Source organism: Stenella coeruleoalba, assembly GCF_951394435.1.
Source record: "Stenella coeruleoalba genome assembly, chromosome: 11".
Taxonomy (NCBI): Eukaryota; Metazoa; Chordata; class Mammalia; order Artiodactyla; family Delphinidae; genus Stenella; species Stenella coeruleoalba.
Window position 1 is genome coordinate 20,637,522 of NC_137157.1, and position 23,714 is coordinate 20,661,235.

Here is a 23,714-nt window from a genome sequence, read left to right on the forward strand (position 1 = left end):
ACCTATCGGAATGGCTATTATCAAAAAGACAAGAAACAAGTGTTGGTGAGCATGTGGAAAAAAGGGAGTCCTTTTGCACTGCTGGTGGGATTTTAAACTGGTACAGCCACTATTGAAAACAGCACAGAGGTTCCTCAAAAAATTAAAAATAGAACTACCATATACCATATGATGCAGCAATTCCACTTCTGGGTATTTATCTGAAGGAAATGAAAATACTAACTTGAAAAGATATATGTGCCCCCATATTTATTACAGTATTGTTTATAATAGCCAAGATATGGAAGCAACCTGTGTCCACCAATAAATGAATAATAAAGAAAATGTGCTATTGTATATATATAACTCAGACATAAAAAAGAAGGAAATCTTGCCATGTGATGACATAGATGAACACTGAGGGCATTATGCTAAGTGAAGTAAGTCTGAGGAAGACAGACCAATAACCTATGATCTTGCTTATACATGGAATCTAAAAAAGAAAACAAGCTCCTAGATTCGGAGAACAGATGAACAAACTGGTGGTTACTCAGGGTGGGGGTGGACAAAGTTGGTGAAGGGGATCAAAGGGTACAAACTTGCATCTATAAAATAAATAAGTTATGGGGAAGTAATGTACAGCATGGTATCTTTAGTTAATAATACTGTATTGCATATTTGAAAGTTGCTAAGAGTAAATCTTAAAAGTTATCACAAGAAAAAAAATTGGTAACTATGTATGGTGACGGATGTTAACTAGACTTATTGTGGTGTTCCTTTTGCAGTATATACAAATAATCATTACACTGTACACCTGAAACCACTGTGTTATATGTCAATTTAAAAAATCATTATGTTCAGAGAGTTAAGAAGATAATGCAATTGTGAAAAAGGCTCAAAATATGGTCTTAAAAAGCTAGAACCTTATGAGAATAAAATAGTCCTTTGAAACTAAAACAAAATGAGAGCAGAAATTAAAGCTCAATAGAAGAATTTGAAAATAAGTTGTAGAAATCTCCCAGGGCAAAAAGGTATACATAACAAATGGAGAGGAAAGATAAGGATGTGAGAGTCTCAGCTCAGGAAGTCCAATAACTGAAAAATAAAAATTCTAGAAGGAGAACAACTCATCCACAAAATTCAAGAATTATTCAAGAAAATTTCTGTGAACTGAAAGATAAGAGTAGTCAAGTTGAAAGGGACCAGTACAACAGATGACCACAGAGCCACATCAAGATACATAACTACGATATTTCAGAACACGGGGGACAAAGAAATGATCATACAAGCTTCCATAGAGGAGAAAACAAGTTACATAGAGGGAATTAGGAACTGGAATGTTTTTAAAGTTCTCAGCGGCAATACTGAGTTTTAGAATCAAAGGATCAAGACTTTAAAAATTCTAAGGGAAAAGGATTTCTATACCTAGTCAAACTATCATTACAAATGAAGTATAACAACTACGTGTATTCATTTGCTACAGCTGCCATAACAAAGTGCAATGGATTGGGTAGGTTAAACAATAGAAATTTATTTTCTCACAATTCAGAAGGAAGAAGCTGCCTCATGGATAGATAGAATACTTTTTATGAACCCACGAGCTCTTATAATAGCATCTACTTTATTGGTTCAAGGTAAAAAAACCTGGGTTAGAGTCTTGGTTCTGCCAAGTACTAACTATTTGAATTTTAAAAAGTAACTTCTCTAAGCCTCAGTATCCTGATCTTTCAAATGGGTCAACAATAATACCCACTTCAGAGAGAGGTTTGAAGATTAGGAGGTGTTGCCTGCAGTGTACTCACGTACACACTGTGCTCATAAATGGAAGGTTTATGATATTATTAGCTCTCTCTTTGACACTTTTTATAAAGATTACTGATCCTCAAAGTTCTAACACGCCCTGATAAATAAGTACCTGCTATTTTGAAATCAAGTATTAAAAAGTCTCTATTTTAACAAAATACTTTCAGATACACAAAAATGCTGTATTCCTAAAAATACAGCATTAGATTGTATGTTTAAAAACTTTACAGAAATGGTATCATGCTCTACTCATTCTTCTGCAACTTACTTTCCTTGTGCAACCATGTGAGTTTCATTCATGTTGACAAAAGGAGCTCTAGTCCAATCACATTTCCTGCTGCTTAGAAGTCTGTTGTATGAGGACACTACAGTTTGTTGGTTCACTTTCCTGCTGGTGGATACGTAGGCTATTTCTAATGTTTCATTATTATAAACAATGCTGCAAAATGCACATGAGCAAGTGTTTCTCAAAGAAGAACATATCTAAGAGTGGAATTTCTGGTATGTTCATTTGGACAGGTTTTAAGAAAGAAGCAACAGACAAACTTGGGAGTCTCATCTACATGTCACATCAGGACATGATTAGTGGTGAGGTGTGTCATGATTAATTTGACACTAGTAACAGTTAAAGTGCCTAAATTTGGGAATGGAATATATGGGAGTAAATTGATGTTATTATAAAGGTACCTCAAATCCATTCTAATTATTTTTTAAAACCAATGTACTGTTTAGAGGAACAGTAAAGCACAAAGGAGTGTGTTGCATAAGTAACCATTCCCGTGTGTCATGGTAAAAAAAGGTTGGAGAATCATTGCTTGAATCAAATATTTTTAAAATGTCGGTCACCTAACACGAGAATATGCATTCACTTGGCCTACTGTTAAGACATGGTAGGCCAAACAGTATCTCTGATTTTGGCTAGGTATACACAGAACCAAGCGAACTAGGGAGATGGACAGTTATCTGGATAATTCTGGAGGAAGAGGAGGTGGCAGGAGGAGCAAAGGATGGAGGGAAGAAGAAGAGAGAGAAAAGTGATATCCTGGAATTAGTAACAATTCAGGCCAATCCTAAAGTACCTCCATCTTTAGTGAGAAAGTTCACATATATCAAAATTATCTATTTATATATCAGGTACATGTATTATCAACAATAACAAATTTATTGAACATTTATCATATGTACTTAAATACTGTGTTGCTACTTTTTACAATATTCCATGGGTATTATTATTATTCCCAATTTATGAGTAAAGAAATTGAAGCTCAGAATCATACCGCTTGTGAGTTGCAGAGCTGGGATTGGGGCCCAGGACCCAAAAACTCCAGAGCCTCTGTGGGCTCAACCGTTAACCCTTAAGGATAAAAACTGTGATCCATTCATCTTTGTACAGCCCTACAGTGCCTGTCAGAGAAGTGGTTCTTGACACTGACTGAATTGAAATGGATATTCAGAATGGAAACATGAAAGCACTGCAATATTTAAATTTATTAGAGATCACTTTTTTTTTTTTTTCGGTACGCGGGCCTCTCACTGTTGTGCCTCTCCCGTTGCGGAGCACAGGCTCCGGACGCGCAGGCTCAGCGGCCATGGCTCACGGGCCCAGCCGCTCCGAGGCACGTGGGATCCTCCCGGACCGGGGCACGAACCCGTGTCCCCTGCATCGGCAGGCGGACTCTCAACCACTGTGCCACCAGGGAAGCCCCAGAGATCACTTTTATCTGCCACTCAAGTGAGCCAAAATGAAGAGGAAATCATTTTTTTAAAAATCTGTGCACCAAGTTTGGAAACATAAGTGATTTCCTAATTAATCCTCAGACCAGAAAAATCCAATTTAGGATAACCCAGGCCTTAGCTTTCTACTAATTAGGGTGCTGTCATTCAGTCAATAGTAAGGTTTCTCCTGAATTACCTAAGTAATTGTCACTGTGTAAATTAATCATTCAGTGACTCATCCATGGCTATTGTCTTAGTCTGGTCTTGGTCATGGGTCTTGTTTTTATATTCCCTTACTGGAGCTGAGTAGGTCCAAGTGCCGACCAAAGGGACAGATCTGTCTACTTTCCTGCAGTTTATTTTGGTTGTTGTGATCAGCAAAGACCTAGAAATTACGTCAAGCATCTGCAAAATTTGGAATTTGGTAAAAATTTACCTTCCTTAATCCCTGTCTTTTTTTTTCTTTTTTGACCATTTTTCCCCCCTCTACCATCTTAGTGGCAACCTCTATCTATTCCTGCTACAGCAACAGTACCCCCTCTAGGGCTCTTCCTTCCTTCCCTTGTTTTTAACTCTCTAGAAAAGATCTGATAAACTTATTCATAATGGGATATAAAGGAAAAATAACATTAAAAATTTCACTTTTCCGGACTTCCCTGGTGGCGCAGCGGTTGAGAGTCCGTCTGCCGATGCAGGGGACACGGGTTCATGCCCCGGTCCGGGAAGATCCCGCGTGCCGCGGAGCGGCTGGGCCTGTGAGCCATGGCCGCTGAGCCTGCGCGTCCGGAGCCTGTGCTCCGCAACGGGAGAGGCCACAACAGTGAGAGGCCCGCGTACCGAAAAAAAAAAAAAAAAAAATTCACTTTTCCCAGGGACATTTTTTATTTTAAATGCGGATGACTTTAGCCAAAGGATTAAAGTTCATACTGTAAAATTCCAGGGATTAGGGAGTGTACTGCTTACTAAGTTATCTCTTAGCTTCCCTCTTCTATATTCTGTATGTGCTGGAGCAGGGACCCTGCCAACGACAATGCTATTTTGCATCTGGCTCTCTGATATGTTCTGCCCCTAGGGGGCACTGGAAGGGGAAAAAAATGGAGGCAAGGGGACTCGGTCTTTCCTGTTTGCCTGTTCTCCTTGTCGATGTCACCCCAGCAGGGATTCTTCAACCTCATCGTGGCAAATGGTTCCAGTTTTCATCTTTTAAAAAATACCCCAAACTAGACTCACTGCATTGTCCCATACCCCAGAGGTACCAGCCAGGGCAACATCTCCTCAGAAGTACAGGGCTCAGCTCCAGGGCTCCTCCTCTGAGCTTCTAAAGGTTCTGAAAACCTCACCCTCTTCCTTCTGTTCCTCTGGCCCCTGGAGCAGTAGCTGCTTCACTTCCTGAAGTTATTTTCTGTGTGGCCTCAGGGCTCCCTGGGTGACATGTTAGTTCTCTGATATCTACCTAATCAATTCCCTGCCTTAACCTCCGTTAAAATAACTGCTGAGTTTCAGTTTTCCTGAATGGAGCCTGAGTGATACAGGACGGTAGACAAAGAAACAGGTCAGGGGAAGAGGCTGACTCCTTCTCTTAGAAATCACATACCACATAAGCAGACACCTACCTGTCCTGTTTGTTAATCTGAAAGAAATACCACCACGGTATACCATGCATGAAATCGATCAACAACAAGGATGTACTACTGTATAGCACTGGGAATTACAGCCATGATCTTGGAGTAACTTTTAATGAAGTATAATCTGCAAAATACTGAATCACTATTCTGTACACATGAAATACAATACTGTAAATCAACTATACTGCAATTAAAAAAAAAGAAAAAAAAAAGATGGTCTATGAAGTTGAATTTTGAAAACTTCCAATCCCATGTCTGATTTCTGTCCCCCAGAGTTTCTCTCTCTTCTGCCCGAATCTTTGCTAACTTTCGTGGAAACTTCCTCTCCTAAAAAACTAAAAGGTTTCTAAAACAAAACAAAACAGCATAAGACATCATCTGAGCCCTGAAAGAGTTCACAGACTACTGTGTTATATAAATGTGATGGGACAAAAAAAAATACTAACGTGGGTTATTCCTAGGTAAATTGCATTATTATTATTATTCCTAGGTAAATTGCATTATTATTATTCCTAGGTAAATTGCATTATTATTATTATTCCTAGGTAAATTGCATTATTTTTCCTAATTGGAAAAAAAAGGTTGCTCTTTGTGAGGATTATATATCCCTACCCATTATCAAGGGCCTACAGCCCCCTTCCCTGGGGAGAAGTATAATTCCTCTCCCTATTACCACCCTTGGCTGTGAGACTTGTTTGGCAGATGAAATATGAGCAGGAATTTTAAGAGCCATCGTGTGGCTCGACAATTCCTTTTATTTTCTGTCATGAGAACGCATGCCTTACCTACCAAGTGAAGTTAAGTCAGAAAGAGCAAGACAAATTCCATACGATATCACTTATATGTGGAATCTAAAACATGACACAAATGAACCCATCTACGAAACAGAAACAGACTCACAAACATGGAGAACAGACTTGTGCTTGCCAAGGGGGAGGGGAGGGGGGGAGGGATGGGCTGGGAGTTTGGGATTAGCAGATGCAAACTATTATATATATATTGTAGAATGGATAAACAACAAAGTCCTACTATATAGTATGGAGAACTATATTCAATATCCTGAGAAAAACCATAATGGAAGAGAATATAAAAAAGAATGTATATGTATGTATAACTGAGTCACGTTGCTGTAGAGCAGAAATTAACATGACATTGTAAATCAACTCTACTTCAATTAAAAAGAGAGAGAGAGAATGCGTGCCTTAGGCATGGGTCGCTTCTTCAGGCAAGATCTCATAAGAAAGGAGACCTGTGAGGAAGAGCCTCAGTTGGCCCACAGCTGATGTGTTAGGTGAGCAAGAAATAAGCCAGACACTGAGATTTGAGGGTTGTTTGTTACTGCAGCAGAACGTAGCATAATCTGACTGGCACAGTCTCTAACCCAACAAAGACAATCCTGTAATTTATGGTCTAATTTACCCTCTCCTGAAAAGGATGGATTTCTTTTTTCCCCTGGTGGAGAAGCTATGTCAGTCCTCATAAGAAAGCGATGGGAGAGAGCAGTGAGGTTTGTGAGGAGGAGAGGAACAATAAAGGAAGAGGAAAGAAAAACTGTGCAGGCTGGGGTGAAGGAGGAATGGGTTTGTCGGGGGAGAAAAAGGGCAACACCTGAGTACGGGATGGTATGAAGGAAGGAGAATGAGTAGTAGTTTCTGAGGACCACGTACTTGGCTTCTCTTTGTGTCCTTTGAGAAACTCAAGTAAAGGCTGGAGCTGCCTTCTAATTACTTTTGGCTGCTGCATTGGGCTTTGTGCCACACACAGACATGGATGGAAACAAATAATTGTATATAATCAGTGCCATCGTCACAACATTTACAAAGGCTAACGGGCCCAGAATTCTAATGCCGTCTGCGTGAGACATAAGAGGTCTCGTAAAGACAGCGGTATCTGGACTAGCTCCTGGGGGAAGAAAAGGCTTTCACCAGGCAATGAGCAGAATGAGAGCCCACCTCAGGAAGAGGGAGCATCGGTCACGAGGCATTCGGGTAACCCCCACTGCCATGTCGTAGGATCATCCAGCCCGGGAGGCTAGGTGGGAGGGGAGAAGCTGGGGAAGCTGCTTTAGGTGCCATGCGAAGGAGTTTGAACTTGATCTCAAAGGACGTAGGGAATCTTTGAAAGCTCTTGAGCAAGGAAGCAATGCTGCCACGTGGGGCAGTGCGTGGAATTCCCTGCCGAGGGCGCCTGGCTAAGGAGCTGAGGAAAGGGAGGAATCCGGCCCAGGCTCTGCTAGCCAATCTGTGGGCTGTGGATTCCGGAGGAAGGGAATTGTTCAAATCGCTGTACGGGCTGGTGACCAGAGCCTGGCCAATGACCTGTGACATGAGTGTGGTGAGCAGACTGGGGAGCGGGGAGAGACAGAAGGAGCGAGGAGACTTATAACTGTTCACCCAAGAGGTGGTGGCCAGTTCAACCAAGGCAGTGGCAGTGAGGTCAGAAAGGAGGAACTAGGACCAAAAGGATTTGGTGGTGATGGCGGACGGTGAGGAAGGTGACCATCGTGCAGTGGTGATAGCATTAAGTCAGGAGTGGGAAACACAAAACTGATGGTGTGGGTGCTGTGAGCAAAGTGGGAAATGAGAAGAATGGGGCATACCCCCAAGGATAAAACACTTCGAAAACATGGTCCTGAATCAGCCGTCATTTGAATAAAGCACTCTTCCCAAAGGCCACAGGTTTAACTTCGATCCCCTCCTTAGTGCCACTCTTAGAGGTAAGAAGTACCTTGCCCAGGCCCAGGACCTCACAGGGCTCAGACGTTGGCCTCCCCCAGCTGCCTGCTCCTCATGAGGTGAGCTGTCGGCAAGGCCAAGGGCATGTGCCCACCAGAGCCCGTCCCCAAAGCGCCAAGGCCACTTCCAGGTCTTTTTTTTTTTTTTTTTTTGCGGTACGCGGACCTCTCACATTTGTTCAATGAATAAGTTGATAAATGTTAAAGAACTATTTACAGATGGATAAATGGCAATAAAAGAGTTCTAAGGGATTATCCAAAGTGGGTCCCACAAATACTAAGAGAACACAGCTAACTAACCACTGGATCTCCAGACACCCAAAGGTACACGCTTCCCACATGACTAGGCGCCCTCTTTGCGCCTTAAAACCGGAGTCACTAAGTTATGGGCTACCTAAAAGGAGCCACGCCATCAAGAAGCACAAATCTCAGGCTATGCAGCTTGTTTCGCTTTCATCTCAGTTTAAAACTTTCCAGGAAAGATCTGTTTCCCCTGACTCTATGGATCAATACCAGCAACCTGCACATTGAGGAGACGGATGCAGAATACGTGTCTGTTCTACAACAAGCGCTCCGAGACAGCTGTAAGTCACGGGGGCGCTAAAAGAACATTAATCCTACTGAAATCCATCTCAGTCTCTCTCTGCCTAAAGGACTCTCTCAAGATTTCAGATCAATGAAAACAACACAAAACCTCCAAACGCTGAAAAGAAAATACAGTAAAAGGCACACGCTAGAAAAATCAGTATCTTTAGATAGCCAGGCTGAGAGGTTTAGAAAACAAATACGCACATGTTACTGATAAATAAACGTGAAATGGGAATACAGCCTGGCTTAGTCCAGGGCTGCTATAACAAACTACCATAGACTGGGCGGCTTATAAACGACTGAAATTTATTTCCAGGAGGCTGGAAATCTGAGATCAGGATGCTAGCGTGACCAAGGTCCAGGGAGGGCCCACCTTGCCGGTTGTAGACTTCTCACTGTATCCCCACCTGGTGGAAAGATGGTGAGCTAGATCTCTGAAGGGCACAAATCCCCTTCATTGGGGCATCATGACCTAATCACCTCCCAAAGGTCCCACCTCCTAATACCATCGCCTTGGGGATTAGATTTCAACGTGTATATTTTGGGGGACACAAACATTCAGTCCATATCTGGAACACTGAGTAGAATTTAGTTTAAAAGTAATGCTAAAAAAAAAAAAAAGTAATGCTATTCCAGTTCGGGTCATATATTTACCATTGCAAAAATCACTGTTTGTACCTCAAACCTTCCCTTTATACACCAACTGCAAGTCTTTAGAGATTCTCCGAAGGATTCTCACTGTACTCCTGGTTCATAGTAGTAGTAATACTAACTACTAATACTGTTAGTATTAATAATAAAAATAATAATAGCTATCAATTACTGAGTGCTTTACCATGGGCCAGGTACCAGGCTAAGTATTTTACATATCATTTCATTGAATGTCTCCAAATCCTACTGCCCAAACCCTCCAGCCCTTCCTTTCTTCCTTCTTTCCCCCATCAGAACTTACCTGTTCTAGATCCTTGGGGCTTTACGGATTGGCACATTCACATAGCTGAGCTATAGGCAGGATAACAGTCCCCTAAGATGTCCATCCTAATTCCTATAACATGTGATCATGTTAAGCTACGTAGCAAAAGGGAATTAAGGTTGCTAATCAGCTGCCTTTAAAACAGGGAGATTAGGGGGCTTTCCTGGTGGTGCAGTGGTTGAGAGTCCGCCTGCCGATGCAGGGGACACGGGTTCGTGCCCCGGTCCGGGAAGATCCCACATGCCGCAGAGCGGCTGGGCCCGTGAGCCATGGCCGCTGAGCCTGCACGTCCAGAGCCTGTGCTCCGCAACGGGAGAGGCCACAACAGTGAGAGGCCCGCGTACCGCAAAAACAAAACAAAACAAAACAAAACAGAGAGATTAGCCTGGATTATCCAGGTGGGACCAGTGTAATTACAAGGGCCCTTCAAGATGGAAGAGAAAGGCAGAAGCGTCAGAGAAGGAGATGTAAGGACAGAGGCAAGGAGTGAAATAAAGTGATGTGAGAAGGACTGTTGCTGGCTTTGAAGATGAAAGACAGGGAGGGCCATGAGGCCAAGGAATGCAGCAGTCTCTAGAAGCTGTTAAAGGCAAAGGAAACAGATTCTCCCCCAGAGCCTCTAGAAGAGAATGCAGCCCTTCCACATCTTGATTTTAGCCCAGTGAGACCCATGTTGGACTTCTAACCTACAGAACCGTAAAACAATTTGTGCTGTTTTAAGCCGTGGAATTTATGTAATATTTTACAGCAGCCACAAATACATAATACATAATGTTAAGAGGATAAGACTGGAGCCAGAATATGGGACCTGAGAATCCAAGCCCTGCCACTTACCAACTGTGTAACCTTGGGCAAGTTACTTCACTTCTCTGTGCCTCCGTTTCCTCCTCTATAAAATGGGGATAATGGCTATACCTTATTCACAGGGCTAATGAATTTGTAACTGTGAAGTACTTGCAACCTAGTAAGCACCATATAAATATGAGATGTCATTATTCCTTCAGTAAACTCCCTACTGTTGTGTTGAATTGCCTTCTCGGAAATTGAGTTTGAGAGGGGTCTCCTGAACTATAATTCTTCGATAAAATGACTGTCCCTAATGCTGACAACCTTGGGCCCCTCAGGTGGCTAGTGCAGGAGAGTCCTCTGTGGGATCAAATTTCAGGTGCCCATACAATCACGGCTGGTAAACAAAATACACATAAAACGACCAAACGGCATCATGCATTGGCTTATAAACATGCCTACCCATAGGTTTGCTTTTATTGCTTCTCAAGCATGAATATATGTTCAAACGGAATGTGAGGCTATCTGCTTTTTAATAAGTTCTCAACTTTAATTTTTGTAGAGTGTAGTTCAAACAACAGAGATTTACAATGAGGTTAGTTTAGGGTAGACTGTAGCCTTCTGCTGAAGACGTGCCTAAACTCCTACAGAAGGTTATGTCCGTGAGCAATTAATTCTCCAGAACCACACTGAGGGGCCTGCCAGAAACAGTCCCTGGAGAAGCCCTAGCAGGAGTTTGCGCTAGGACGTCGCTGAGGATACTCCACTCAGAGCCCCCCCTTCCCTGTGCAAGAACTTTATTTCTTGCAAATGCTAGGAAAATGCTAGGAAATGCACTACTTCTCTGAGGGATTGCTAAGCAGATTTCTCCCTCTGCTCTGCCCACTAGGCTCAGGGCCCAGTTTACTGGCTTATTTGTCAACCATTCCAGATATATAGGTCATCAAGGTCTGCAAATCTGAGCCTATTTTTTCCCCCAAACTTGAATGCCTACTCTAAAAGATATTTTCCTTGGCTTGAATATTTACTTATATTTTACCATTTTATTTTCTTTCTCTCTTTACCCCACCTCAAATGCTTCAACCATAAACTCCAAAGGCGATCCAATATTTTTATATTTACAGGCTCGCGCTAGCGTAATATGGCTGAAAAACTCTATGTACTTTGGCCCCGTTCACGTGGCACATACCTGAGGTGGCAGCACTGTGGAGAAAACACACTTCTCTCCTGTTCACTAGTCTGCCATGGACTGGAGTGACCTTGAGCAAGCCACTTAGTCTCTCTGACCTTCATCATACTGCCTGTACACTCAGAGTTGTAATGCGTCTACATTATAATTCTGGAACACAGGATTGTTTTTTAACAGTGGGCGCTTGTCACCCTTATCTTGCAATGGCTACCGCTCCTACTTGAAGACTGCCGTTTGGCTGACCACTCTTGTCCACACCTCACTGCCATGGTCTGCTGGCCTATTCGGTTGACAGGAAGGTTCAAGTGATTATGTAATCAAAGGGGGATTACATCTAAGTGTCCATCAACAGTTGAGTGGATAAAGATGTGACACGTATATACAATGGAATATTACTCAGCCATAAAAATAAACGAAATTGAGTTATTTGTAGTGAGGTGGATGGACCTAGAGTCTGTCATAGAGAGTGAAGTCATGAAAGAGAAAAACAAATACTGTATGCTAACACATATATAGGGAATCTTAAAAAAAACAAAAAGTGTTCTGATGAACCTAGGGGCAGGACAGGAATAAAGACGCAGACGTAGAGAATGGACTTGAGGACACGGGGAGGGGGAAGGGTAAGCTGGGACGAAGTGAGAGAGTGGTATGGACATATATACACTACCAAACGTAAAATAGTTAGCTAGTGGGAAGCAGCCGCATAGCACAGGGAGATCAGCTCAGTGCTTTGTGACCACCTAGAGGGGTGGGATAGGGAGGGTGGGAGGGAGATGCAAGAGGGAGGGGATATGGGGATATAAGTATACGTACAACTGATTCACTTTGTTATCTAGCAAAAACTAACACAACATTGTAAAGCAATTATACTCCAATAAAGATGTTAAAAAAAAGGCGTGGGGTGGGGGGGCAGTTACAGAGAAACTTGCACCCCCCATCCCCTTCAGCAACTTTCTCCTGTCCTTACCAGCCCTTGCTGGCCCAGCACCCAGATTTCCATGGTTAGTGCTTTCTTGGGCACCAAGAGGTGTGCCATTCTGTTACTCCCTAGACTGTTACACGATTTCCTAGCTCAACGTCTAGAGGGGGAGAAAAGGCATGTAAGCCAATTTCATGTCAAGTGGTCTTTTTATACTGTCCTTTTCATATATGCACATGACACATGAAATTAAAATGTCTGAGGCATGAGTTAAATATCTTGGGGTCAGGCATTAGTCCTGACATCAGAATTTAACGGAGAGGAAAAATGGTCATTCAGCAGAATTGAGACAAAAAAGAGATCAGCAAGCCAGGGGTAATTTCAAGCTGAACACGGACACCACCACTGACTCTTGATGTCTGATGTTTATGTTTTATGACATACTATTTATGTTTTTCAACCCTCCCTCTGGGTGTCCTGGCTTTAGGAGATGAGCGAACTTGACTCCAGAGCCCAGGCTCTGTCCTCCAGGGGTGGCAAGAATGCCAACTCTGCTGATTCCTCTCCTTTTCTTTTGGTCCTACGATCGAGCCCCGGGTGCCGCTGGCGGCCAGGCACACGGTTCCTGCACTCAGTGGCTCAGTCTAGCAGGGGGAGAAAGGCAAGTGAGGAAATTCCATTCCAAGTATATGTATATGTATAACTGAATCACTATGCTGTACACATGAAACTAACACAACATCGTAAATCGACTAGACTCCAAAAAAGTTTTACGTCAGCACTAGTGACCTCCAGGGCTGGATAATCCTTTGTTGTGGGGCTGCCGCGTACTGAAAGATGTCAAGCAGCATCCCCGCCCTTAGATACCAGTAGCACCCCTTAGATACCAGTAGCACCCCTTAGATACCATACCACCCCTTAGATACCATACCACCCCTTAGATACCAGTAGCACCCCTTAGATACCAGTAGCACCCCTTAGATATCAGTAGCACCCCTTAGATACCATACCACCCCTTAGATGCCAGTAGCAGCCCTCATCCTAGGTTGGGATCACCAAAAATGTTTCCAGACGTTGCCAAATCACTCTCCTGATTGAGACCCACTGGTTTATAACTTAGTGTTGGTCACCTCCAGCTAAAATGGAAGCTCCAGGAGGGCAGGAATCTCGGCCTATTTATCCACTGTTGATTCCCAAGCCCCCAGAACAACAACAGGCGTGGAGCATGGGAATGAAGGAATATTTATTTAAACACACGCACACACAACAAACAAACATTTCAGATTCTTCCATTAGGAAGTGATCAGTATTTAATTTCACCTCACTTTTTATGGATTTTCATCAAAATAAAATAATGGTAATGATAGAAAATTTCAATTTCAGGAAGGAACATTTTTCTCTGTACCTTACACAAATATTTTTCTGAAAGGCATTTTAGAATTGATCTATTTCTTGAAAGAATACACCGTATTTTTATATTACAAAAAGTGACATGACACTTTTTCGCACATTTCCTTTTCTCTGTCTCCCAGTAGAAAAAGTTTATTATGAGTATCGACCTTAGAAGGTAATTGCCTCAAGGGTATTACTGCTGATGCCATTTTAAGAATGAAGGGCAGTGCTACTGAAGAAGGCCAACACTCACAGGCAAGGAGGAGAAGAGGAAGAAATTCATTCCCGAATGGACTTGTCCGTCACAGCCATCAGCTTCAACCAGAGTTTAATTTATCTCAGAGAGTGGGTGGGCCTGCCTGAAGGGTGCCATGTGATAAAAGACAGTAGAGAGACAGTTCTCAAGGAGGGAGGGGGTGGGATCTTGTATTCAATCTACCAACCACCACAAGGGAAAACGTGCCACTGTCTGGAGACGTTTTTGATTTTCACAACTAAGGGGAGAGGCAGGAAATTGCTATTAGCATCTGATGGATAGAAGCCATGGATAATATGAACCATCCTGCAATGCACAGGACAGGCCCCCACAGCAGAGTTATTCAGCCCAAAATACCAAAGTGCCGAGGCTGAGACATCCTGCAGCGGAGCACGATGTTGAACAGTGTGGGACCTAGTGCCTCTCTGGCGGAATCTGAATTCCTGATCCATCACTGTCTAGTTATTCAGCAAACCTATTTCCCTTTTCCTCCTGGGCACACAGGTATTTATGTTAGCCTCCCTCGAGTTAGGGGTCGCTACCTGAAGAGCTCTGGCCCATGAAATGTGGGCAAAAGTGCTGTACCCCACTTCTAAAACTGGCCCATAAAACTTCCTACAAAATCACTCATCTCTCTTCCCCACCCCCTTTGGTAAACCAGATGGAAGGGATTTAGGGGATGGCAGAGTCACCAGACAGAAGTAGCCTGGGTACCCGAATGTCTGTATGGAGAAGGGACAATGCACCTCCCTCCATGTGGTGACCCGCACTAGACCATGATGTGAACAACAGACAGACTTCTACAGAGTTAAACCACTGATACTTGGGGGTTGTTCAGGCAGGTGGACTAGTCTAGCTGTGTAACCTACTGCAGGTTCCTTAACCTCTTTGTGCCTTGATTTCTTCCTCTGTTGAATGGTGATAATAATACCTCCTCTCCCATCAGGTTGCTGTGAGGATTAAAGTCTTTAAAATAGCATCTGGCATCTAATAAAGTTTTCCCATCTGTAGGACCACCTTCGGTGACACCATATAAAGTGACTGACGGCACTATACGTTGATTTATATAAAGATGTGTACCCACAGGTTTGCTTTTATTGCTTCCCAACACGGGTATTTGTTTGAACTAACTAGAAACTAGAAAGCTAGGCTATTTGTGTTTTGAGTCTCAAGTTTGAATTCTTTTGTACAATGCAGTTCAAAAAATTATGATTATTCCATGTTATCTTTATTACTTTGATCCTTACTTCATTTAATAGACAAGTATGAAGCATCTACTGTACGCTAAGCATTGTGTTAAGTATTGGAGATATAACTGTGAGCAGAAACAGACATGGCCTATGCCTCCATGGAGTTCAAAGTTTACCTGGAGAGTGAGGCATTAATCATATAACACCCAAATAATTATAAAATCTAATATATTAAAAATGTTACATGGGAAACATTCTGCTAAAGCAAAGAGACCTGGTCTTTGGAAGGATGGGAGGAAGGCTTCCCAGGGAAGTCTCTTGAGCTGAGTTTTGAAGGATGAATAAGAATAAACTTGGGGAAGGGGGGAAGGAACGGGAAGAGAATGCTAGGAAAGGAAACATCATGTGCAAATGTCCTGAGGCAGAGTACATCCAAAGAACTGAGGGAGGCTGTATGTGTCTGGATCATAAGAAGTGAGGGGTGGAAGGCAGTGAAGGCAGATAAGGCTGGAGAAGAGTTGGCAGCATGGCCAGGTCATTCAAGGCCTTGTAGGTCATTCTCAATAATTTTCATATTTGTTCTAAGGTTTTTAAACTGGGTGAAGTGACATGATTAGTCGTGCATCTTTCTTTTTTTTCTTTTCTTTTGCAGTACGTGGGCCTCTCACTGTTGTGGCCTCTCCCGCTGCAGAGCACAGGCTCTGGACGCGCAGGCTCAGTGGCCATGGCTCATGGGCCCAGCCGCTCCACGGCATGTGGGATCCTCCTGGACCGGGGCATGAACCTGCGTCCCCTGCATCGGCAGGCGGACTCTCAACCACTGCGCCACCAGGGAAGCCCAGTCGTGCATCTTTAAAACCTCATTCTGTACTCACTTAAGAGAATGGAATGGAGGTAGGCAAGGGTAGAGCCCGGGAACCTGTTATATTATTTCTGGGTTTTAGAGGTGAGAGCATGGTGGCAGAGATGGCTGGATTAAAGGGACACTTAGCACATAAAATCATCAGCCTTTGGAGATGTATTAGATGTGGGAAGCGGAGGTGAGGGAGGTGTCTAGAATAGCTTTCAGGCCTTGGTTTCTGCAACTGGACAAAAATTAGTGCCATTACGGGACAGGGGCTAATGAAGGTGGACCACGTTTGAGGAGAAAATGTCGAGTTTGGTTTGAGATGAGTATGCAGTGAACTAACTTCACATCATCTTTATTCTTTGCTCATAATATGATTCTCCTATTTTCATTTCTATGTATTCATCTATTTTCTCATTTAACAAATCATTATTAAGTACCAACTATGGGACTCACAGTGGTGATGCAGACAGTCTTTCAAGGAGCTTATGGTCTAGGAGAAAGCTATGAAAACGGGTGATACTGTTAAGAGCTACGATAGGAAAAAAATTATTACTTAGACATAGAAGAGTGCCCCCCACCCAGAATCGGGGGTGAAGGTTGGAAATTATGGGAGGTTTTCTGGAGGAAACGTCTCTGATGCAACATGCAAGAAGGGAGCCTAAGGGAAAGGGTATTCCAGGCAAGGGAAGAGCACGTGTAGACAGGAGACAAGAGTGCACAGAGAGTTAATGAGGTCAAAGCAGCTCAGCGCGGCCAAAGCCCACAGAAGCAGGAGCTGGTGGGCCAAGCTAGGATTCTGGGTTTTATCCTGAGAGCAGAGTATTCTTAAGGCTCTTTTCCATTTTGGTCATTATTTGTTAAATTTCCAATTGTCTTCTCTTTCTCCTACATTCATGTACACACACCCCTAAATTTCTATTATCCTTTTTTATTCCTAGATTAACACAATATCAAACACTCTGCAAAACTGAGAAGTCACATGAGATTTCTGACTGCATTTGGAAAACCAAGAGATCATGTTATAAATCCCAGAGCTCATTAACCAGTTACTTCTGATTACTTTAAACCCACTAAAATCACTCTCGAACCATCCTAGGGAAACCCTTTTCTAATTGTACCAAACAACTGTTTCCAACTTGACAGCCAGTGTTCTTCACGTCTTACTTTTATACTATCATTAAAGAGATGTTGTCCACGTGGCATGACAATTTTCAAAGAGAAAGAAATCCCCCCGCCCATAACATTCAAGGCACTTGTTCAATTTTTCACCTCCCAATGGCACAACAGAACTGCCTACACTATTCTCTTGGTCCCACTGAGGTCTGGTTCTTAGGTTTGCTTTGTTCCAACAGTCCCTCTGCTTTTTCCTCCTTAGTTCTCCTATCTTGAAAGCTCATTTTCCACCGATCACTCTCTTTTTTCAAACAATAATGCCAGGCTTTTTCACAGAAAACTACTTGTGGTTTTTCAAGCACCCCATTCTGTTTCATGTCTTTATATATATATATATTTTTTTTTTTTTTTTTTTTTTCTGTGGTCCGTGGGCCTCTCACTGCTGTGGCCTCTCCCGTTGCGGAGCACAGGCTCCGGACGCGCAGGCTCAGCAGCCACGGCTCACGGGCCCAGCCGCTCCGCAGCATGTGGGATCTTCCCGGACCGGGGCACGACCCCTCGTCCCCTGCATCGGCAGGCGGACTCTCAACCACTGCGCCACCAGGGAAGCTCGTGTTTTTATACTTTTATACACATGTTATTCTCTCTTTTTAGGATGTGCTTCTCCCTTACCTACCTGGACACCTGTCATCCTTCAAGACCCATCTCAAGCATTTTCTTCTTGTGACCCACCCTCATCTCTATCAACCTCCTTCCAAATCTGGAGGATGGAGCACTCCCTCTTTTAAGTCACACCCAACATACTGTCTACAATTATTTAAAACGGTGTACTCTCAGAGGAATGGATAAAGAAGAATACTCCTCAGCCATAAAAAGAACAAAATAATGCCATTGGCGGCAACATGGATGGACCTAGAGATGATCATACTAAGTGAAGTAAGTCAGACAGAGAAAGACAAGTATCATATGATATCACTCATATCATATGATGTGATATCATATGATATCACTCATATCATAAAATTAGGGGAACCTAATTTTTAAAATGATATGAATGAACTTATTTGCAAAACAGAAACAGAATCACACATTTTGAAAACTAACTTATGGTTACCAAAGGGGAAAGGGGGGTGGGGGAGGGATAAATCAGGAGCTTGGGGTTAATATATATACACTACTATATATAAAACAGAGAACCAACAAGGACCTACTGCATAGCACAGGGAACTCTCCTCAATATTCTGTAATAACCTATATGGGAAAAGAATCTGAAAAAGAATGAATATATGTGTAACTGCATCACTATGCTGTACACCTGAAACTAACACAACATTGTAAATCAACTAGGCTCCAACATAATTTAAAGTAAAATAAAATGATCTATTTACTAGGTAAGGTCAAGGCTGTGTCTGATTTATCTTTATATCCCCTGTACCAAGACAGTGTCTGGCAAGAAGCAGGCATCAAATTAGTGACCGCTGAATGAATCAATAATTCAGTGAGTGAATACCAAAACATGTCAAAAAACCTTCTCAAATATACGTGAGAGATGGCTGAATGCCGCCATCCCACATGCTACCATCTCTCATTTATTATATAGTTTAAAATACCTGTAAAGGTATGATTCTCAGTTCTAGTCCCTAAAGATCCTGATGGGTGCCCAGGTGCTTCAGATTTTGAGAACCCTCCTGAGAAACTTTGTTCTAAAGCCAGAACATGAGGAAACATAACCAGCATGAAAATGAGTAGGAAATCTTCCTCTTCCATTTACCTGTGTCCCTTTGAAGTAAAACAAACCCCAGGCACACAACATATATTTCATTGATTCTTCCACCCATCCATCCGTCTAAAATTTTTGAGACCCTCCTACACTGTGCTAGGCACTCTCTCGAGCAGGTAAGAAGCAAAGTGAAAACCTGCACGTACACCAGACTCTACTCCAGGAGGATTTAAAAACAAACAACCACTTGTGTAAGAAACTTCAAGATGAACAACACAGGCACAGTGAGGGTTTAAATTAAGAGTGGAAACACATCAGCTTTCATCTGTCTTTTTCTTTTCAGAAAACATGCTAGGTCCTGATCTCTGACTTTACATGAAATCTCGCTCAGTTCTTATTTCCCATGGAGGATTTAACTAGAATTTTGAGGGTGGGCTCTGAGTTTCACATCTTCTTCAATAACCCTATTAAACATTCACATAATGGGGCTTGTTTGGCATCAATCTAACCTGTGCGGATCCAAAGTTTGGCTATTTCAGTAGTTTAATGGAGTTGCTTCCCGTGCATTATACGTTTTGATGCAGAGCATCTATTCTTTGATTTTTCTTCTCTCCTTCGCCCTCTAGAAGCCCACAGGCTTTAACTGATTTTCTGTTGCTGAAATGTGCCCCCAGCTTGCACTCCCTGCAACTGCCACTTGGTTTATTTTTTTGTCAAAGTTGGCAACCTATTTTTTTTAAAATCTGTCACCCCTTTTCTTCCCTTCAGGCAAGTCATTTTTACTGAGGCTGTTGTTATATGGCTGGAACAGGGAGAGCCAGGAATTCCTGAAGCCTGGCTGGGATCAAGGCCAGGCTGACTTGATTTATCCTCCTTTTAAGAGGCTGTCTTTGCCTGGTTGTTTATCGTCTTTGGCATGGTTTTCTCTCCTACCACCGACCCTGCCATCCGGCCATGATTTCTTGTCAAATCAGAAGCTTCAGAGTTAATTCTTTATCACTTTCACAATTCCTCAAACACTCAATTACTTGGCTAACCTCCCTCCCCCAACCACACATGTAAAAAGTGACAAATTACTGTTCAGAGACTGACAGATGAGCCAGGAAGCCAGCTGCTAGGTTTTGTGGCTTTTCCTGGGGCAACTTGGTGAGTTTTTAAAGAAAGGGGAGCTGAAAGGTGAACTGAGTTTTTTTTTTTTTTTAACTCAACAATCCCTTTTTTTAATAGGGCAAGGTGTAGACCAGCTTCCTTACCTGCTGGCTTAAGGCAGATGAGCCTTCAGGGGGCTCCAAGCACTGGGCTTTGGCGAAGCCACAAGACAGAAGTCTGGGTCTCTGAATCACCACGCAGAATGTGGTTCACCAACACACACACGGACGAGCGTTCAATTGTGTTAAGTCGCTGAGACGTGGGGATTGTCTGTTAGAGCAGTTTGCTTACCCTGACTAATATAAAAGGGATATGAACACTCACAGGACTGTCAGGGGAGAAGGGCACTACGCTGTTCCTTCCACGGGCCAAGGAATCAAAGGCGCGCAGAGAGGGCTCTACCACAGCTGCATGTCCTTAGTAAGACAAGGGCTTTCACGGGAAACACTCACTGGTGGATCCTTTGCTGGCTGAAAGGGGCAGTGTAGCAGTCATTCTCCTCCAGGTCTGGCAGTGTCTCCTTGTCCAGCCTCATTGGCTTCTTAGGTAACCATCTCCGAAAACTGCTTATTTGTTTATCGATCCTGTGGTACATGAAAGGCAAGACCAAAGGGTACAGCACGTCAGCATTGCCCCAAAACACGGGAGGGAAGTCTCCACAGAGCCGTAAATATGACCCCCACACTGCAGGCATGCTCACTGCACTCACGAAACTCCCACTCAACAGACAGAAAGAAGAGAGCCGAGACTCAGTGCTCTTGGGATTTCACCAAGGGGCTTTGATATGATTGTCCATGATATCACAGCTGTGAGTCATATGTCTACACATGCCAGCGAATGACCAAGGAACAGAACAAGGCTGGAAGGCTCTGGAAAGGAAGTGGACAGTCCCTTAAGCAAAGCAGCGGAGACCTTAACTTTGTCCATCCTGCAGATTCCAGAAACTCATTGTGTGCTTGGAAAATCTCCCCATCTGAGGTCTGGGAAGAGCTGTAGCTATAGTTAGCTTTGAGCGAGGGGTGACAGTGCATCCCAGGGGATGGACCGTACACAGAGAGCCCAACGGCACGATTTGCTTCCTGCCCCTCACACCTTCCCCAAGCAGGCTCTCAGCAGATGGCATGCTGTTTAACTTTCATGTCTCTTTTCAAGCTGAGACATGAAAGTTCTCAAGGTGCTGGGGCATCATGACACACGTGTGTCACTCTGGCCAGGGCACACGATGATACCAAGGCAAGGGAAATGACACTGTCTCCAAAGTGGTTTTCAAGCCATGGTTCTCACCCCCCCCCCCGCCCCGCTACCTCCCTGTTCCCTCTGATTTCTGCTGATGAAAACATCTGGCTTCCAAGTGACCAGATTCTCACCCACTCACGGCCAACCATTAGAGGGAGCAAATACCACAGCAGACTTTTAAATGATTATGCTACCTCAGGTATCTGTACCCCTGAAATGTTTTTTCTCCAAGGGCACATATCAAATAGCATCTCTGTGAAGCAGACTGAACAGGTACCATTCGCGTTTTACACATCACAAAAGAGACCCACGGCCAGGGTGATTATCCAGCCAGTGAATAAAGCCAGAACCAGATGGCAGATCCCACACTCTTGATTTTAAAGATCACCCCCATCAAAGTAGTTGATAATGGGAATCTTCACTTAGGGGCTATTCAAAGGACACATTTCACTGGGGATGAAAATCTTTAAATGCCTTCTAAGTCCATTAACTGACAACATATGGAATTTGGGTATGTTTTGTTTCTTTTCCCAATTAAAATCATTTACATGGCAATTTATCCTTTTCCGTGAAACTCTCAGCTGAAGGGATTATTTTTTATATAACCAATCAACTCCAAAATGAAAAATAACAGTAATCTTCTCTTCTACCACCTTTTATCCTCAGCTTTGTTCCAGCCTCACCACAACCCCCCACTCTGCCTGGTGGTGGCTGTCTTTTTTCCAGAGTCCCTGAAAGTTCAAACTGGAAAGAATCCTCCGGCTTCTTTAAGACCCTCGTCTCCAAGAGGACCTGTCCCCACCACATATACACACACAGAAGTAAAGACCCTACTCAGGGTCATGTACCCAGAAAAGAATAATAGATTAGAATGGCCCAAAGACTGAAGAAAGGGAAAAAGTTCCCATCTCCTTCATCCTTCAAGTCCACCCCATTCTCCCCATCATCTCTTTAAAGACACTTAAAATACAGTGAGATGATAAGCTTCAGAGAGGTGATATGACACAGTGGTTGAGAACATGAACCCTGAGGCTGGAGTGCCCAGATTCAAGCCCTGGCTCTGTAATTATTAGCAGTGTGACCTTGGGCAAGTTATTTAACTTTGCCATGTCTCAATTTCCTTATCTGTAAAATGGGCATGATAACGATGCTCAATTCATAGGGTTGTGATGATTCACTGATCAATACGTATACAATGTCTCCAGAACGGTGTCTGGTGCACAGTGAACACTGGCTATTATCACTATCTTTTCTTTTTTCCCAAAGACAAGCATTTGAGCAACCAGTTTACCTCTTAACATTTTTGTCCTTCTGCCTTTCAATTCAAAAGGTTAATTATGCTTCACCAGCATCTATCACTCGTCCAAGTTCAATGATCTAGTCCTTAAATTAGACTTCCTAGGTTAAGCTGGTTGCCTTCCCTGTGGCTCTTGGCTTTATTTCATCTGATTGCCTTAAAAGTTGTTCACGAAAGAAGACTTTGGCCCAGAGGTTTTCCGTAATAGAGCTTTCACCTCCCACATCTCTCCAGTCGGCAGCACTAATCGGATTACACTTTGCAAAATTCGCATTCTCACAGAATCTGGGCTCTGCGCGCAATGACTATGAATTAAATCCAGATGGGTACAGTGCTCAGTGTGGATAAAAACAAAGCTGTAAAAATTCAGGCATAAATACTCCATGGGAACGAAATGGTAGCTTTCAGCAACCAGCTTGTGGAACCACAATTTAAGTGAAATGTGGAGATGGTGGAGAGAGAGAACAGAGTATGAAAGTGATGAGTTCATTGAAAAATGAGGAGGGGGGGAAAGGAAGTGAGACGAGGCTGCTTGGCATGGTGGAAAGGAGCTGGGATTTGTCCTTGGAATGCCTAAATCCTGGCTCTGTTGCTTATCAGCTGTGTGACCTCCCACACATCACTCACCTTTCTGAGCTTTATTTTTCAAGGGTTTTAAAATGGGGTCATTACGATCATCATCATCTTATTGACCTCACAGCGTTGCTAGGAGGCTTAGAAAAGAGGACGTGCATGAAATGCTTTGGAGAAGCTGCTAGGCAGAAAGCAGTGTTATTAATAACTCCTTGAGGACCATGGAGGCTAAGGTAAAAGGGATGGAAAAGAGAGGAAGTGGGCTTTTGAAACACTATGGTAGAAGAAAGATATTCAAAAGATATCTTAAAAACAAGCCCCCTGAGACACTAACTGGAGGTGGAGGGTGTGAACCGGTCTTCATCGGGGCAGCCTGAGAAGAAACAGGAAGACAAAGCATGGGCTGTCTCGGTCCCACCACACATGCCAGTCCAGGCTGTGTGCTCACAATGGACAGAAAAAATGTTCAGATGTGAGCAGCAGCTTGTGTTCTCTTCTGGTTGGCAGAAAGGCCCCCCCAAAGATTTCTGCACCCTAATCCCGGAACCTGTAAATATGTTGTGTGACATGGCAAAGGGACTTTGCAGGTGTAAGGTGATGGGCCTTAAATTAAGGAAAGCATCCTG

At 43.2% G+C, this 23,714-nt stretch overlaps 1 protein-coding gene across 1 annotated transcript in view; it reads right to left on the reverse strand.

The window, feature by feature from the left end:
- Positions 1 to 23,714, reverse strand: part of ANO4 (anoctamin 4) — a 482,060-nt gene that overhangs the window by 125,847 nt on the left and 332,499 nt on the right. The window contains exon 14 of the mRNA XM_079935996.1: positions 20,435 to 20,566. Within this exon, the coding sequence (XP_079792122.1) occupies positions 20,435 to 20,566 (132 nt within the window). The remainder of the gene's footprint in view (positions 1 to 20,434; positions 20,567 to 23,714) is intronic.